Below are 19,322 nucleotides of genomic sequence, written 5' to 3' on the forward strand. Positions count from 1 at the left end.
GTCATGGAGCTTAGCACAAGTGGCTCCATTTTGGGCCTGTTGTTTTTCTTAACGCTTTAAAAATACAAAGATTAAAGTTTATTTAGAGTAGGGTTTGAGTCTTAGGATCATTAGCATTTGCTGTTGGAAGCCCTTAGATTGTGTTAAAGTATATCTTCCCCTTTTTGAGTGTGTCACTGCAGAGGGGAGTCAATTATTGATTAACTGAAAACTTAAATCAGTTTTTTAGTGGGTTAAGAATGTAATTCCTCCATGTGGTAGAGGAGGATGACAAAGAAGCATAGTACTTGGATTTGTCATTCCAATAGTACTGAGTTTGAATCCTGACTTTGCCACTTGACATTTGTTACCTTTGGCAAATTACTTAATTTCTAGCCCAAATGGAGGTGGTGATAATGGTCACAAACTCAATTTTTGTTGTGTAGATGAAGTAAGATAATGCATATAAATAAAGCACTTGGCTCAGTTCTTTATTTATTAGAGAGTTCAGTACTACTCTAATAATAGCTTTCATTATTGTTGCCATTAGTAATTTTTTTTTTTAAGATTTTATTTTATTTTATTTATTTTTCCCCCCGAAGCCCCAGTAGATAGTTGTATGTCATAGCTGCACATCCTTCGAGTTGCTGTACGTGGGACTCGGCCTCAGCATGGCTGGAGAAGCGGTGCGTCGGTGCGCACCCGGGATCTGAACCCGGGCCGCCAGCAGCGGAGCGTGCGCACTTAACCGCTAAGCCACGGGGCCGGCCCTATTGTTGCCATTAGTATTACATGTCATTGACATTTTGATTAACATAAAATTGTGATTAGTGTATACGCAGCATTTTCATTTGTATTCCGTTAAAAGCATATGTGTTCAGTCACCATTTCTTGACCTGCCACGTGACACATACAATGCTAAATGCCAGGGACAGAGCCATGAATAAGACACTTTCCCTGCATTCAGAAGTCTGGTGGTGGAGACAAATAATTTTGAGAAGGTGTAAGTGCAATAATAGAGGTAATTAATTGTACACCAACTTAAATGAATATATTCCACTTCAAAGAAAAAGAGGAATGGGGCTAAGAGTAGTGCAACATGGGATTATTTAACAGTAAGACAAAACAGCTTATTTTTCTGATGTGTCGATATTACTTATCAATATATTTGCTCCCTTTCATTTCATGCCTTGAAGAGGTTGACATTTTAATAGAAAGAATACATTTTTTATTTGTTTTTGTCCATAGAGTTTTCACTTCCAGCATTTGATATGAAGTTATTTAGGACTGATTTTTTTTTTTTTATTATTGGTGTCATAATAGTGTATAACATTGTGAAATTTCGGTCATACATGATTGTTTGTCAGTCACCATATATATGTGCCCCTTTACCCCTTATGCCCACCCCCTAACCCCTTTCCCTTCTGGTAACCACTAATCTGTTCTCTTTGTCCATGTACTTGTTTATCTTCCACATATAAGTGAAATCATACATTGTCTTTCTCTGTGTGGCTTATCTCACTTAACATAATACCCTCAGGTTCCATCCATGTTGTTGTGAATGGGATGATTTTGTCTTTTGTATGGCTGAGTAGTATTCCATTGTATATATATACCACATCTTCTTTATCCATTCATCAGTCACTGGGCGCTTGGGTTGCTTCCACATCTTGGCTATTGTGAATAATGCTGCAATGAACACAGGGATGCATAAGGCTCTTTGAATTGTTGATTTCAAGTTCTTTGGATAAATACCCAGTAGTGGGTTAGCTGGGTCATACAATATCTGGATTTTTAGTTTTTTGAGAAATCTCCATACTGTTTCCCATAGTGGCTGTACCAGTTTGCATTCCCACCAACAGTATATGAGGGTTTATTTAGGACTGATTTTATACTATTTTCTCAGAGCTTTATTTCAGCTGAGAAGAAGACTCGGTCAGCCCTTTTTGCTCCCTACTCCCAGTGTCTGTTCTGATAAACTAAATATAGAAAGAAGGAACTCAGGGCATTTCCCATGTATGTCTTGGATGCTGTGGGATAAACTTGTCCTGTTACATATCTCAGCATATCCCAGATATGAGAGCATTGCACTTTGAATGTATGTTTCCTTTTAGTTCTTCTCAAGACATTTGAAGATTTCTCAAAGTATTTGGGAAAATTATGCATGACAATTTAATATTTTATTGACATATTTCCATTCTTTTCTTACAGAGTCTTCAAGCAGAAAGGAATAGACCAACTAAAAATATGATTAACATCAATAGCTGCCTACAAGAGGTCTTTGGTTGTGCCATTAAGGCTGCGTATCCAGATTTGGCAAATCCTCCTCTGATAGTGACACCAAGTCAACAGCCCAAGTTTGGGGACTATCAGTGTAATAGTGCTATGGGTATCTCTCAGGTGATTATATTATGAAGCACTCTTAGTGATTTGATTTTCTTAAGCATTATCATCATCATTACCATTTACATAAATAATAGCAAATTGTCATTTCTTCAATGAAAAGGACATTTTCCACAATTCTAAAAAACTTGAGAAAGGGGCATGTATGTTTTAATTTTAAAAATGCACAAATTTGAATATTCACTTAAATTTTATATGTATTCTCAATATGTAAGGACAATAGTTGGTACTGTTTTGTTTTAGTACTTCCCTCCTGTTGTGTCCAGGATTGCTGTGTGTCATTGGTGGGTGTTGGAAGGTGAGGGATTAAAAGTTAGCCATTTGCCAACCAGCATTCCTATCAAATATTTGACGAAGCTGTGGTGTCTTTGAGGCAGGCTTACATATTTCACATTCGGCCAGAGGAATTCCCCATTTTTAATAGCTACATGGTCTGATGTGTTTGTGGGTAATTGCCCCTGATTGGGAACTATTTGCTTTTCTCTCTTATTTGAATTGAAAGGGTTAATCTAAGGAGTCCAGATTTTTTTCTAGATAATTTTTATGTGTCTGCATTGGGGTTAAGTTTATTAGAGTGCTACTTATTACTCAAATCTGAATATTGCACACTTCATGATTTGAAAATTAGAAATGTAAATATCCTGGAAACAGGGATCATAACTAAAGACTTTGTTATGTCTTCATTAAAAAGTTATATATATGTGTGGCAATTCATTTTGAAGTGGAGATCACCTGGTTTTGGCACTTTTGTATTCCTCTTGGCACTATTGATGCTTGATGCCTCAGTCTGTCCATTTACAAGGTCATTGGACTTCTCTGCTTCTGCCTTTTATTGGGTCTCATGTCAAACGCATCTCATGCTTTGTCAATTGTGCATTTGCAAGTAACCTGCTGAAACCTAGTGTGTAATGAATCATTTTATATTGCGTTATAGATGCTCAAAGCCAAGGAACAGAAAGTTAATCCGAGAGAAATTGCCGAAAACATTACCAGACACCTCCCAAGCAATGAATGTATTGAAAGAGTTGAAATTGCTGGTCCTGGTATGACAGTGTTACCCTTTTTAAGTAGTTGTATTGATACTGAGTCCTTTTTGAAATAAAAAAAGAAAACTATTTTAAATATAATTGTAGGGTTAAAACTTGTACACTGAGCAAGATGGTGAAAGCACCTTGGATTGAGAGTTAAGAAACTGAGATTTCAGTCTAGACTTAGCTGCCTGATCTTGGATGAGTTACTTTACCTCCCTGTGATTCAGTTTTTCATCAGCAAAAAGGAGATAGATAATGGCAGATGAGTCTGTGGTGAAAGGGCTGTCTATTTTCTGTTAAGAGGTGAACAAATCATTTGCTGAGAATGAAGGGGCCTGAATTAAGTAGGAAGCTTTCAGGAGAGTGGTAAGGTTTGAAATACGTGCTGAAACGGAGCTTACCAGAGGGTTCAAGTCAAGGCCCCAAGTGGTGATGGAATTCTGAAAGTTTTGCCAGAGCCAGGTTAGCACCCTGCAGCCCGGCATACATGAAATTAAGAAAGCTGGGGAGTGGGCAATCCTTTAAGATAGGAGGGTTTCTGATTTTTTTTTCTTTCTTTTGCTGTTTGTTAGGTTTTATCAATGTCCACTTAAGAAAGGACTTTGTATCTGAACAGTTGACCAATCTCCTGGTGAATGGTGTTCAACTACCTGCCCTTGGAGAGAATAAAAAGGTATATGTACAGGGGCCGGCCCTGTGGCTTAGCGGTTAAGTGCGGGCGCTCTGCTGCTGGCGGCCCGGGTTCAGATCCCGGGCGTGCAGCGATGCACTGTTTGTTCAGCCATGCTGAGGCGGTGTCCCACATACAGGAACTAGCAGGATGTGCAACTCCGACATAAAACTATGTACTGGGGCTTTAGGGAGGGAAAAAAAAGGGGAAAAAAAAGAGGAGGTTTGGCAATAGATGTTAGCTCAGGGCCGGTCTTCCTCAGCAAAAAGAGGAGGTTTGGCATGGATGTTAACTCAGGGCTCATCTTCCTCACACACACAAAAAAAGGTATATGTACAATTTTCAATTGATATTAGAACCGTATAGAATGGCTTTTGCTTTTTATATTGAGATTTAATCATTAATATTTGAGAATATGAACGTAACTGTGAAGTAGCCTTTTTCCTGGGTCTTGCTTGTTATGTGATTTTTCTTTTCACTTCATTCTACAAGGATTTGAGGTACAGCTGATATTTATGAGGTATCGCTGAAATAGAGGATAGATAATTTGTATAAACAAATTTGATTCTTTTCCGGTTAATAATGGACAAGTAGATTCATCAGAAAACCTAACACAGTTGAATTACAACCCAAGCTTCTGTTGTCTGAGTTTATTTTTTTAATTTTTGTTTTATTATTTTTTTGGTGAGGAGCACTGGCCCTGAGCTAACATCTGTTGCCAATCCTCCTCTTTGTGCTTGAGGAAGGTTGTCACTGAGCTAACATCTGTGCCAGTCTTCCTCTATTTTGTATGTGGGACGCCACCATAACATGGCTTGATGAGCAGTGTGTATGTAGGTCCACACAGGATCCGAACCCGAGAACCCTGGGCTGCTGAAGCAGAGCGCAAAAACTTAACCACTACGCCACGGGGCTGGTCCCTGTCTGAGTTTATTTTTAAATATGTTATTAATGAATATTAGCAGAATAAAAATGTGTATATCCCTTTTAAAAATCTCTTTTTAATTGAATATATTTGACATATAGCATTGTGTAAATTTAAGGTGTACAGCATGTTACTTTGATGCATTTATGTATGGTAATATGATTACCTTTGTAGCTACATTTACCACATTATGTATTTATAGTACAAATGTTATCTGTAAAAGTCTTTTTTACTTTCTATCCTAGGTTGTAGTTGATTTTTCCTCACCCAACGTAGCTAAAGAGATGCATGTAGGCCATCTCAGGTCAACTATCATAGGAGAGAGCATGTGCCGCCTCTTTGAATTTGCAGGATATGACGTGCTAAGGTAGGTACTCTTTTCTTGCTTTTGGAGATTTCTATAGAAAATTAAAAATGTCACTTGAAAAAGAATGATTCATAAGTGTGGTTCATCCAGTAGGCTTTTTAAGTAAATTATGTCCTGGCCCCCTCCTGTGAACTAACAACTTTTTAGACTCTCTAGGGGTGGAACCAAGGAAAAGACTCCCCCATTCATTTCACAAATATTTCTCCAGTGCCTCTTGTATATCAAGGTTTATATTCTAGTAGAGAGAGAGATAGGCAAGAGGCAGATTATGCTGGGCTTTTAAGTGTAGTGGGAAGCTATTTCGTAGTCTTAATTAGTAGAACAATGTAATCTAATTAAAGATTACTCTGGCTTCTGTGGAGAAGGTAGGCAAAGAAGAAAGAACTATATAATAAGATAGAGGGTATTGTAGTAATCCAGTTAATAGGTGATCTGGTAGTTTGAGATGAGTTAAAAGCAGTGAGGGATGAGAAGTGGTTGAATTGACCTATATTTTGAATAATTTCTTCCATTGACATTTGAAATCCACTGGTCTAAATTACACTAAGATAATTGGTTGAAAAGGTAAATCTTCGTAAAATTGTGGTGATGGCCGACATTGGCTCCGCTGTCATTATTCCAGTTAACTACGTAATAAACAGATCACAGTCCACTGATAGGAACTTCATTCATTAGCAAATCCTGGGGGCCTGCTGTGTGCAGCATGTTACTGGGTATACATTGCTAAACGTGACAGACATTGTCTTTGCCTCTCACGGAGCTTGCAGACCAGTTGAGGAAACAACTGAGTAAACAAGATATTACTAAAAGTGATATACTGGTGCTTAAATGTTAGTGGTTCCTAATGGAATGTAATTCTTCTAATTTAATTTTAAAATGTTTATCATTTTTAAATGATTTTGTGTTCTCTGATTGGTATTAGATTAAACCATATAGGAGATTGGGGGACCCAGTTTGGCATGCTCATTGCTCACCTGCAAGATAAATTTCCAGATTACCTAACAGTTTCACCTCCCATTGGGGATCTTCAGGCCTTTTATAAGGTTTGATATCATTTATTGTTATATTATTTGTGTGTTTACCATTCATCATAATTATTCATTTTCGTTAGAGTTCAAAATGTTATTTAAATCTACTATGGGGTTAAATAAAAGTTGCTGAACTCCCCACCCATTAGCGCATTGTCTTTGCTTTTTTGTTGGTGTATGTTAAAAATCGAATTCTACCACATTACCTGTTGTTAAGTGAATTTAGGAGTTTGTTGATCAAAATGCATTTTAGTATTTAAAATTTTTTTATGCTGTTCTTCTCAATTTTATGTATTTTGAAAATATTATTAAGTATATGTAGGAACAGTTTTTAAAAGAAAAATTTACCGTAAACCATAATTTTAGATCAGTCACTGGTCAACTTTCTTTGACTTCTTGACTGTCGTATGCAAACATTTATTATATCATTTGTGATTATAACATCATTTTTGTATTGTACTTAATTTAACATTATATTATAAACTTTTGTGTTACTTTATGATATGACTGTACATGTTTTGTTGTATTGGTGTACCAAAGTTTACATTAATCCCTGCTGTTGACTTTTTTCCCCAGTTTGAGGGGCTCTTACCTGTTCAGTAGACGACTTTGTAAATGTACATGTTTTACCCTTTTTAAAATTGTTTCTTTATGGTAGACAGCTTCCCAAGAATGGAATTACTACATTAAAAAGTAAACATTTATGGGTTTGTTTGGGGGATTTTTTTTTTTTTTTTTTGTCATTGGTATTTTCTGTTGAAAAGAAACTAGATGTTTACTGATATGAGATGGGTAAAATAACTGATGTTAAAATCATCTGTTGGAATTCTGTGCTCTGGATGCAATGAGGCAGATCTGTTAATGCAAGAAAATGTTTATAATATATTGCTAAATTTAAAAATCACAGTAAAAGAAAGGCCATTTATTTCCAGTTTTTGTTAAAACACATAAGTGTGTATTTGCAAAGAAATGTTTAGAATTATGTACTAAAATGTTATCACTGGTTAGTTTGAGGGGTGAGATTAACAATAACTTTTTATTTTTACAGTACGAGTGTGTTGCTTTCAAAATAGAAGTAAAACAATGAAAGCAATTTTATTTTTAATTACAAAAAAATTAATTACTCATCCAGGACCACATCCAGAATGGAAAATGGAGCACAGAAAATTCAGCCTCACCTGTTAGCTATTCTTTATTACTCTCCTTGAACGCAAAAGCATTCGTGTGAAGTAGGCTTTTGTGAATTGGAAAAGTGGAGGTAGCACTGTGGTGACAATTTTGTATTTTCAAGAAAAAATGATTTCAAAAGAATAGTTCTTTGGCACATTCATTTATAACAGTATTCTTTTTTTTTTTTTTTTTTTCTACTGAGGAAGATTGGCCCTGGGCTAACATCCTTACCCGTCTTCCTCTACTTTATATGTGGGATGCCTGCCACAGCATGGCTTGATAAGCATTGTGTAGGTCCAGGCCCAGGATCCTAACCCACGAACCCTGGGCCACCGAAGCAAAACGTGAACTTAACCACTATGCCACAGAGCTGGCCCCTGTAGCAGCATTCTTGACTACTGAGATAGGGCACTTGTTCTGTTGTTCTAAATTTTCACTTCCTTGCTCTTAGGTTTTGTTTTTGTTTTTAGGCAACATTATTTAGGTGTATATTATTATAATTTGACTTGTGTATGTACTACATTGTGTTTACTGCCAAAAAGTCTAGTTTCCACCCATCACCTTTTCGTGTGTGTTTTTGGGGTGGGGGTGGATTTAGAAATGAACACATTCTTTATCTAGAAATACAGGTTGGCTCTTTTTACGGACTTACTTTTTTTTTTTTAATCACAGGAATCCAAGAAGAGATTTGATACTGAGGAAGAATTTAAGAAGCGAGCGTACCAGTGCGTAGTTCTGCTCCAGAGTAAAAATCCAGATATCATAAAAGCTTGGAAACTTATCTGTGATGTCTCCCGCCAAGGTGAATTTCTGGGCTTCGTTCATTCATCCAACAAGTACTATTGCATGTAGTCCTTGAGTCTATATTCAGGATTGACTTAGAATGACATGTTCAACTTTAAAAGACTGGCAAATAGATTTTTTCTTGAATATTTTCTGAAACTGAAACGACTATTAAGTTTATTAAGACAGGAAGGTGCAAGATTTAACTTTGTTCAAAGTCAACAAAAATTAATTAGGAAAGAAAATAGAAAAAGAAAAGATCCTATTCTCATTACCAACCAAAGCTATAAAAGACTTAGGAATAAATTTATCCGGAAACTTAGAGGACCAAAGTGAAGAGGAATGGAAAGCAGGATGTGGTGCATGTGTGAATAGTGTCACACGAAGTCCCCTAGTTCTCCAAATTCATTTGTCATTTTAAGACAATTTCAAGTTTTCAAACTTGACAAAGTAATTTTACAGGTCATTTTGAAGAATAAATGGGTAAGAATACCCAGTAGATCTTTGAAAACGAAGGCTAATGATGGCTGTTTTGCGGCACTAGGTAATAAATGTTTTATAATGCTATAGTGGGTATTATTGTGTCACTGATGCATGGCTAAACAGACAGGTAAATGGTACAAATTAGGCAAAACAAAGTAAATATTCGATCTTCTCATTTACATTTTTTAAGAATAAATTTTTTGAAAGTTACACAAAGGGGCCAGCCCGGGGTGGTGTAGGTAGCAGTTAAGCTCGAACATTCCACTTCGCCAGCCCGGGGTTCACCGGGTCGGATCCTGGGCATGGACCTACTCCCTGCTCATCAAGCCATGCTGAGGCGGCATACCACATAGAAGAGCTACAACTCTACCACTATGACATACAACTATGTCCTGGGGCTTTGGGGAGAAAAAAGAAAAAGAGGAAGATTGGCAACAGATGTTAGTGCAGGGCCAATCTTCCTCAAAAATAAAAAAAAAAAGGAAGTTACACAAAAAGTTCATGTTCCTGATAGAAAAAAAGTAAATGTAAACAGGAAAAAAAAAAATAAAATTATTTATAGTCTCACCCATTGTTAATATTTTGATGTGTATCTTACCATATTCTTTCCGCATTTTCAAAGTGGCGACATACATATAATGTTCTGTATCATACATTTTTAGTGTAATTAATTTCCTTCCAAATGTTTCAATTAAATAATAAATTTCTTTTAATATAAGATGCATGTTTCCTGTTTGAATTGTTATACATTTTCTTATTTGGTGACCTTTTTTTCCTTAGAGTTTAATAAAATCTACGACGCATTGGACGTCTCTTTAATAGAGAGGGGGGAATCCTTCTATCAAGATAGGATGAATGACGTTGTAAAGGAATTTGAAGATAAAGGTAGGTGCTCTACTTTTTTTTTTTTTAACTTCTTAGGAAATTTTCAAACATAGGCAAAAGTGGAGAGAATATTATAGTGACCCTCAACTCTGTGCACTCATCACTCAACTTCAACAATTATGAATACAGGCCAACCTTATAATATACCTTCCTATATACACTGCTTACATCATGTAATTTCATCTATAACTGCTTTGGTTAGACCCTTCCTCCCACCCCAAAACCACAATACCATTATTGCTCTGTGAAAATTAGTAATAATTTCTTAATATTAAATAGCCAATCAGAAGTTCAAATTTCCCAAGTTGATTCATAATCTTTATTAATCATTAGGTTTTTTTCGGAGTCAACACTTTACATTTGCTTGATATATCTCTTAAATTCTGTAAATCCCTGAGTTTCTCCTGCCTCGCCCCCACCTTTCACCTGCCGCCCCACTTTGTCTCTTTTGTTGTTGAAGAAACTGGGCCATTTGTCTTACAGAATTTCCCCTATGGTGTTATTTAACATAATTCGTCTATCTGTATTTTCTAAAAAGCCCTGTTTAAATTTTGATTTGTGTTTTCTTTTCTTCCTTTTTTGTTGCAAGAATGCAAACAATGTCTGGTTGGCTCTCTTTTTGTGATGTTAAGATGGATTAGTGGGTTCAGGTGTTGTCAGCCTGATCTATCCTTAAATTTTCCCATCACTTTCCCCTAGTGGTTTTAGCAGCTATTGAGGATCATGACTTTGATTCATTACTTCATTAGAGATTGGGAAATGGTCGTATTCTGTCATTCCTTCTTTGTTTAAATTCTCCTATGCAGAACTCTGTCACATAATTATTTTGGTTATCCTGAGGTACAGTTCATCTAAGGCAAGTAGTATAAATGCTTGGTTCTTTGTTTTTCTTTTATTTATCAATTTTCAGAATAATAAATTAGTTTCTTAACATCTTCCAGATATGACAACTGATTTGTTTTTAGCATTACCGTAAATGAGGTTTAATATATTTTATATTTTTCAATCATTTGTCTTTATTATTCTTTTTAAATGCTCAAATTTTCCCATTTTTGGCTAATGGTAGCCTCCTCGAATTGGCTTTCCTGTTTTTTGTTTTTTCTTGACACCCATAGTCTTTGATAGTTTACTTGCTTTCTGGTATACAATATTCCAGGATTATTTTATACATTTCCTGCCTTAGTTCTGGAATCAGCTAATCTAGTATGTCCAAGGAAGCCTGGTTCCTTGAATGGGAAATGGTATTTATTAGTGACAATCTGGGGCCCAGGGACCGTACTTTTAAGAGAATAAAATTTTGAAGACTCTTTTTTTAATTATAAGAAGGAGGCACAGAGAAGTTAGTAACTTTCCAAGGTCACAAAGCTAGTAAGTGATAAGTCTGAGATTCCATCTAGGCTGTCTAGCTTCAGAGCTTGTTTTTAACTGCCTTTACCTTACCAAGCCTCAGTTTACTAAACTGTAAGAAAGCAAGAGTAATTGTATTTACTGCATAGAGTTATTGTGAAGGTTAAATTGAAGACTTAGTGCATAGTATTTGGCACATAGTAGCACTCAAATACAGCTGTTATTGTCATCATGTTCTTTTCTGTCCCTTCTTCCATCCAAGAATTTTGCCTTTTTCATCACAGGTATGTGAACGTGATTTTATTTTTTCTTTCCACTAATTCCAAATGCTAAATCTTACCATGTTTGTTTCCTGAACCCTGTTACAGTTTTAACTTCCTTTCAGTACCTTTTAAGAAGTAATGATAGAAATTGCATCTTTCTCCCAGAGAAAGGCTATGGCTCCAACCTGAAAACAAAGCATGGATTTCCATGTTCTGTGTCTGCTGTTCTGTAGAATTTCCCCAAAGACTAAAATTCAGAACAGCAGTGTAATATAGGAGAAACATAGTTTAGATTTGGCTAAACTTGGAAACTTCCCAGCTTTCCAGCTTGTCTTCATAAACTGGAAAATTTCTCTGAACCTCAGTAACTATTCCTATCTGAAAGGGTGGTTGTGAGACCTAAAATTTAATTGAAATTATTGCACATGAACCTGCTCTTACTTCAGTTGCCTTAAAAACCTTTAAACATAGAAATTAGGTGGGCTCCAGTGAGGTGTTTTACAGAGAGTTTGGGATCCAAGTGTAGAATGAGTCCAGTAAACTGCCAGGATATCTCACTTGTGCCCTGGAAACACCCTGGGTGCCCAGACAACCTTGACAGTAGCCTTTTTCCAAGGCTCATAGTAGGTTGTGGTGAGAAAAAAATCATGTGATTTCTTGAGCTCTCTAATAAATGTCCTATAATGGCTAAGCATTTATATTCCTTAAAGGTTCTTTTAACGTTATTAATAAGGTTTTTTTCCCCCTAGGATTTGTGCAAGTGGATGATGGCAGAAAGATTGTGTTTGTCCCAGGATGTTCTATACCATTAACCATAGTCAAATCAGATGGAGGTTATACCTATGATACATCGGACCTGGCTGCTGTTAAACAAAGACTATTTGAGGAAAAAGCAGATATGATTATCTATGTGGTGGATAGTGGACAAGTGAGTTTGTAGATTTGTATATGTTTTTACATTATCCATTTGGAGGTGAGACAGTATGGTGAGGTTTGTGGCATTTGGCAGTGGAAGACTATAAATTTTCCCCAAAGACTAAAATTCCGAACAGCAGTGTAATATAGGAGAAACAGAGTTTAGATTTGGCTAAACTTGGAAACTTCCCAGCTTTCCAGCTTGTCTTCATAAACTGGAAAACTTCTCTGAACCTCAGTAACTATTCCTATCTGAAAGGGTGGTTGTGAGACCTAAAATTTAATTGAAATTATTGCACATGAACCTGTTCTTACTTCAGTTGCTTTAAAAACCTTTGAACGTAGAAATTATGTCCTGCTCTTACTGTCTCATATATAGGCAATGAAGAAGAGCTCTTTATAATTATACTTTCCTTACGAGATTTGTGAGTGATTTACATTCTGCAAATTTTTATCCATAAGCGCAAGAGCTTGAAGTGTTTTTTTTTTTTTAGGTGAAGAACTTTGGCCCTGAGCTAACATCTGTTGCCAATCTTCCTCTTTTTGCTGAGGAAGATTGTTGCTGAGCTAACATCTATACCAGTCTTCCTCTATTTTTTGTATGTGGGATGCTGCCACAGCATGACTTGATGAGCGTGTGTAGGTCCATGCCTGGGATCCGAACCTGCGAACCCCAGGCTACCAAAGTGGAGCACGTGAACCTAACCAGTATGCCGCTGGGCCAGCCCCTATGTCATTTTTTTATTATTAGAAAGTTTAGCAAGTAACTTTTTATTTCTGTTCCTTTGTAGTCTATGCACTTGCAGACAGTATTTGCAGCTGCTCAAATGATTGGTTGGTATGACCCTAAAGTAACTCGAGTGTCTCATGCTGGATTTGGCCTGGTGCTGGGGGAAGACAAGTAAGTCCAGAAAATCTAAAGATGGTAATGACATACCTGACCCCCAGATTTGTTTGGAAGAGGCTACATTTTCATGTGATACCATATTGGAGTTAAGAAAGTCCACAGTTTTCTTGAGTCTATATGTGCTGTGATGGGGGACCTAGTTGAACCGTTTTGTGCCTATACTACATCTTATCACTGCCAGGGAATGTTACCTTTTAGGGAGACTTGTACAAAGTTGGATGAAAACTAGACTATAGACTTAACAGATAATAAAAAGGATTTCCATTCCCACAGATTTAAATTGTAAAATCTATCACATTCCTCAGATTTCAAACAAAATATTGAACAGTATATTTCAAGCATTTTGTAAATGTCTGTTTTTTCCTTCACAGTTGAACAGGTCAACAGGTATAAGTTTATTGAGATTCCAGTTGAGTTTTAAGATTTCACAGCTTTTCGTTTTTATGTTCATCTCAAAATATTAAGTTTATTGAGACCTACATGTTAATATCCATGCTTTGTTTTTCTGTTTTCTGATCATTTCCCCACATTCTGCTCAATGTTTATGAAATAAAAAAGTGACTACAAGCAAATATTTATGTATAGTATTTATCAATTCAAAGGCACAAAATTTTTAGTATCTTGTGTCCTGTAATATCTGAGGATCACTTAGCTATTTAATCAGTATGTCTCTTAAAATCTACGGCATTTTAAAGGTGATTACAGCCCAAATACTACCATCACACAAAGGTGGTAATGCTTCTGAAAACCACATGAAGTAGCTTGAGGTGCTTGGCCAGCCAGTGCACAAAAGCCCTAATTAAGCATATGAAAAGCAAGTTAGGTGTGTCAAGGTATTATTTTAGATAGAGATCATGTGAAGACAAAAGACCTTGTTGGAGTAACATCAGACATTCTTTAATTGTAACATATGACTCATCTCTCGGGCTGCATTCCTTTGGAATCAGAAGACACTGGGTCCTTGTTATGGTGTTTGTAGTCCTAAGAAAGTGATTAAAAACTAGCCGATGAGTTGAGTATTGTTTATAGTATTTTAGTTTCTTAACTGTTGGTTTTTTGGATTACCATTTAGATGATTATTCCTATAATTGGGTGAAATTATCAAATTTACTTTTATACCTGATATTTATCACCACTGTTTATATCTTGGCATTTAACTTGTTTCCCATGTAATGGCTAAGGGATTTTTTCTTGATTTTTGTTGTTGTTTTATATTTCTGCACTCTCAACATCATGTTCTTAAAGCATCCTAGACCACTAAAAAGGAAGAGTAATTTCAGTGATAGTTAACCAGTGGCAGCTTCCGATATTCTAAATATTTACATTAAAATGCTCACAGATTCTACCATCTATTTTTTAGTGAAATTTTCTCTTTTAAGGCTTTTTACAATAATTTACCTTTTATTTAATCATCTTCCTGTTATTCTCTGGGCTTCCTGTTATTCCCTGCACCTGCTGTGCGTGGCATTGGCTGGGTGCTCCACAGTGTGTACATGAAGATACATAGAATGTGGCCTCTCTCCTGAAGGTGCCTATTATCTAAAGCAGAGCAGTTCTCTGTGGAGCCTGTTAAAGTGTACATGCCAGGCCCCACCAGAGGAGTTATTGATTTACTAGGTCTAAACTGAGTGTTAGGCATCTGTTTTTTAAAAGCTCCTTTGATAGTCAGATATGGATCCCTCATATTAGAACCACTGGTCAGAGGAGTAAACTAACACAAAAAACACAAAAATCCAAGGCAGGTGCAGGGAGAGAGTAATGGAAAAGACCAGTTATTGCAGAGTAGAGACTTTGCAAAAGTCTTTGCAGTTGCAAAGTAGAAAGGCTTCCCTTAGCATTTTGGCTAGGCTTTATGATGAGCATCATTTTATCAGATAGAAGTTTTGGAAGTTGTTGGACACTCAAGAAGGAGGGGATGACATAAGGAAAGCCATGGAAGTATTTAATATATTTATGGGATAATAAAGGAGTTTTAATTCTGTGATAAAGGGCAAGAAGATCCTTTCTAAGGCAACTCTTTGAAAATAAAACTTTAATAGAAAGTATCACAATTATTTTGGTAGGCTTTGTGTTAGATAGAAAAGCATACTTCGTTTGTACCATTGTAGCATTTGAAGGATTTTTAGCTTAGAAAGAAAAAGACAAATTATATACTCAGTGTCATGCAAACTTCTGTTTAATAGGTAGAATGCAATTTTTGTGAAATGCTTTTAATAGTGCAGTGGCCTGGGGCAGTGCTTTTGCCCCATCCGCAGAGAATCTGATTTCAGTAGGTATGAATGGGACCCTGGTATCGTTTTTTTTTCCTTTTCGCTAAGCTCTCCAGCTGATTCTAATTTGCATCCAGGGTTGGTTACTGCTGAACAAGTGGAATTACTATATAGAGAAATGCAAGTGAGATTCCCTTAAGAATTTGTTTCCCAAATAATTCTAGAAGCAAATGTGTATTTTTTTTTTAAGATGAAAACCAGGATAGTGTGTTTTGGTTCATATTGTTAATTTTTTTTTTTTTTGCAAGATTGGCCCTGAGCTAACATCTGCTGCCAATCTTCCTCATCTTCTTTTTTCTCCCCAAAGCCCCATTACATAGTTGTATATCCTAGTTGTAGGTCCTTCTAGTTCTGTGTGGGATGCCAGCTCAGCATGGCTTGATGAGCAGTGACTAGGTCTGTGCCCAGGATCCCAACCAGCGAGCCCTGGGCCACCAAAGCGGAATGCTCGAACTTATCCACTACGCCACTGGACTGGCCCCCACAAATGTGTATTTCACTAATAATTTTTTTAAGAAGGTAAAATAACTAAGCCAAACTTTGTATTCAAGAAAATGAACAAATTAATAAATGTCTTCTTTCTTTCCCTATTACAGATTGTATTAAAAGATGAACATGTAGAGAATACTGTTAGAAGCCTAAGGCATAGAATGCTTTGAGTTGAGGGCTATAGATGAGAGACATTTGCAATTACCCCTGTTTCTTTCTTTTGGCAACCTCCCTGGTTGCTAACTGAAATAAGGCAATGTCAGATCTTCATTTTCAAAGATTTCTAAGTCGGAAGTTCTGTTTCAAAACCTGTTTAATTGAGACTTTTAAATTTTTTTAGGAAGAAATTTAAAACACGTTCAGGTGAAACAGTGCGCCTCATAGACCTTCTGGAAGAAGGACTAAAACGATCCATGGACAAATTGAAGGAAAAAGAAAGAGACAAGGTAATCAAAGGCTTTATTTGCATATTGTGTACCATGCATTGTGTTGTGACTTTTCATTTTTGTTTGAGAGAACTGAGAAGGATTATAAAGAGTCAGTCTACTTAGGACAGGATTATATTACTCAGATTTTCTTGCATGGTAAGTTTATTTTGTGAACTGCTGAGCATTTTTTTTTTTCATTGAGGTCATGATGGTTTATAACATTGTGAAATTTCAGTTCTACATCATCATTTGTCAGTGAACATATAAATGTGCCCCTTTACCCCTTATGCCCACTCCCCAAACCCCTTCCCCTCTGGTAACCACTAATCTGTTCTGTTTGTCCATGTGTTAATTTTTCTTCCACATTTGAGTGAAATTGTACCATGTTTGTCTTTCTCTGTCTGGCTTATTACGCTTAACATAATACTATCCAGGTCCATCCATGTTGTTGCAAATGGGACAATTTTGTCTTTTTTTATGGCTAAGTAGTAGTCCATTGTACATATGTACCACATCTTCTTTATCTAGTCATCAGTCCATGGGCACTTGAGTTGCCTCCACATCTTGGCTATTGTGAGTACTGTTATAATGAACATAGGGATGCTTAAGTCTCTTTGAATTGTTGATTTCAAGTTCTTTGGATAAATACCCAGTAGTGGGATAGCTGGGACATATGATATTTCTATTTTTAATTTTTTGAGAAATCTCCATACTGTTTTCCATAGTGGCTGTGCCAGTTTGCATTCCCACCAACAGTGTATGAGGGTTGCCTTTTCTCCACATCCTCTCCAACATTTGTTATTTTTTGTCTTGGTGATTATAGCCATTCTAATGGGTGTAAGGTGATATCTCAATGTAGTTTTGATTTGCATTTCCCTGATCATTAGTGGTGTTGAACATCTTTTCATGTGCCTATTGGCCATCTGTATATCTTCTTTGGAAAAATGTCTGTTCATATCTTCTGCCCATTTTTTTATTGGATTGTTTGTTTTTTTGTTGTTGAGTTGTGTGAGTTCTTTATATATTTTGGAGATTAACCCCTCGTCAGATATATGATTTGCAAATATTTTCTCCCAGTTGGTGGGTTGTCTTTTTGTTTTGTTCCTAGTTTCCTTTGCCTCGCAGAAGCTCTTTAATCTGATGAAGTCTCCCTTGTTTATTTTTTCTTTTGTTTCCCTTGCCTGGGTAGACATGGTATGTGAAAAGATCCTTCGAAGACCAATGTCAAAGAGTATACTGCCTATATTTTCTTATAGGAGTCTTATGGTTTCAGGTCTTACCTTTGAGTCTTTAATCCATTCTGAGTTAATTTTTGTATATGGTGAAAGATAATGGTCTACTCTCATTCTTTTCCATGTGGCTGTTCAGTTTTCCCAACATCCTTTATTAAAGAGACTTTCCTTTCTCCATTGTATGTTCTTAGCTCTTTTGTTGAAGAGTAGCTGTCTGTAGATGTGTATTTTTATTTCTGGGCTTTCAATTCTGTTCCATTGATCTGTGTGTCTGTTTTTGTGCCAATACCATGCTTCTTGATTACTGTAGCTTTGTAGTATATTTTGAAGTCAGGGATTATGATGCCTCCAGCTTTCTTCTTTTTTCTCAGGATTATTTTAGCTGTTCAGGGCCTTTTGTTGCCCCATTTGAATTTTAGAATTTTTTGTTCTATTTCCGTGAAGAATGTCATTGAGATTCTGATTGGGATTGCATTGAATCTGTAGATTGGTTTAGGTAGTTTGGACATTTTAGCTATATTTATTCTTCTAATCCATGAGCATGGAATGTCTTTCCATTTCTTTATGTCATCATCAATTTCTTTCAATAATGTCTTACAGTTTTCATTGTATAGGTATTTCACCTCCTTGGTTAAATTTATTCCTAGGTATTTATTCTTTTTGTTGTGATTGTAAATGGGATTGTATTCTTGAGTTCTTTTTCTGGTAGATAGTTATTCGAGTATAGAAATGCAACTGATTTTTATAAGTTGATTTTGTACCCTGCAACTTTGCTGTAGTTGTTGATTATTTCTAATAGTTTCCCGATGGATTCTTTAGGGTTTTCTGTATATAAAATCATGTTGCTTGCAAACAGCAAGAGTTTCACTTCTTCTTTGCCAATTTGGATACCTTTATTTCTTTTTCTTGCCTAATTGCTCTGACCAAAACTTCCAGTACTATGCTGAATGAGAGTGGCAATAGGGGCCCACCTGGTGGCATAGTGGTTAAGTTCGTGCGCTCTGCTTTGGCGGCCTGGAGTTCGCAGGTTTGGATCCCAGGTGCAGACCTTCGCACCGCTCATCAAGCCATGCTGTGGTGGCGTCCCATATATGTAATAGAGGAAGATGGGCACAGTTGTTAGTTCAGGGCCATCTTCCTTGGCAAAAAGAGGAAGATTGGCAATTTGTTGAGAGTTTTTATCATAAATGGATGTTGGATCTTGTCAGATGCTTTCTCTGCATCTATTGAGATGATCGTGTGGTTTTTGTTCCTCATTTTGTTAATGTGGTGTATCACGTTGATCTGTGGGTGTGGAACCATCCCTGTGTCCCTGGTGTAAATCCCACTTGATCATGGTTTATGATCCTTTTAATGTATTGCTGTATTTGGCTTGCCAATATTTTGTTGAGGATTTTTGCATCTATGTTCTTCAGTGATGTTGGCCTGTAATTTTCCTTCTTTGTGTTGTCCTTTGTCTGGCTTTGGGATCAGGATGATGTTGGCCTCGTAAAATGTGTTAGGAATTGTTCCATTTTCTTCAACATTTTGGAGTAGTTTGAGAAGGATAGGTGTTAAATCTTCTTTGAATGTTTGGTAGAATTCTCCAGAGAAGCCATCTGGTACTGGACTTTTATTTTTGGGGAGGTTTTTGATTACTGATTCAATCTCTTTACTCGTTGTTGGTCTATTCAGATTCTCTATTTCTTCTTGATTTAGTTTTAGGAGGTTGTATGAGTCTAAGAATTTATCCATTTCTTCTAGATTG

General features: G+C 36.4%; 1 protein-coding gene across 2 annotated transcripts in view; it reads left to right on the forward strand.

The window, feature by feature from the left end:
• RARS1 (arginyl-tRNA synthetase 1) overlaps positions 1-19,322 on the forward strand; it is a 33,710-nt gene that overhangs the window by 4,229 nt on the left and 10,159 nt on the right. For both annotated transcript variants that reach the window (XM_058545602.1, XM_058545610.1), the window contains exons 3-12: positions 2,191-2,379; positions 3,317-3,425; positions 3,986-4,086; positions 5,254-5,375; positions 6,298-6,418; positions 8,246-8,375; positions 9,620-9,724; positions 12,084-12,262; positions 13,041-13,150; positions 16,256-16,361. In XM_058545602.1, the coding sequence (XP_058401585.1) occupies positions 2,191-2,379; positions 3,317-3,425; positions 3,986-4,086; positions 5,254-5,375; positions 6,298-6,418; positions 8,246-8,375; positions 9,620-9,724; positions 12,084-12,262; positions 13,041-13,150; positions 16,256-16,361 (1,272 nt within the window). The remainder of the gene's footprint in view (positions 1-2,190; positions 2,380-3,316; positions 3,426-3,985; positions 4,087-5,253; positions 5,376-6,297; positions 6,419-8,245; positions 8,376-9,619; positions 9,725-12,083; positions 12,263-13,040; positions 13,151-16,255; positions 16,362-19,322) is intronic.

This window comes from Diceros bicornis, chromosome 1 (genome assembly GCF_020826845.1).
Source record: "Diceros bicornis minor isolate mBicDic1 chromosome 1, mDicBic1.mat.cur, whole genome shotgun sequence".
NCBI lineage: Eukaryota > Metazoa > Chordata > Mammalia > Perissodactyla > Rhinocerotidae > Diceros > Diceros bicornis.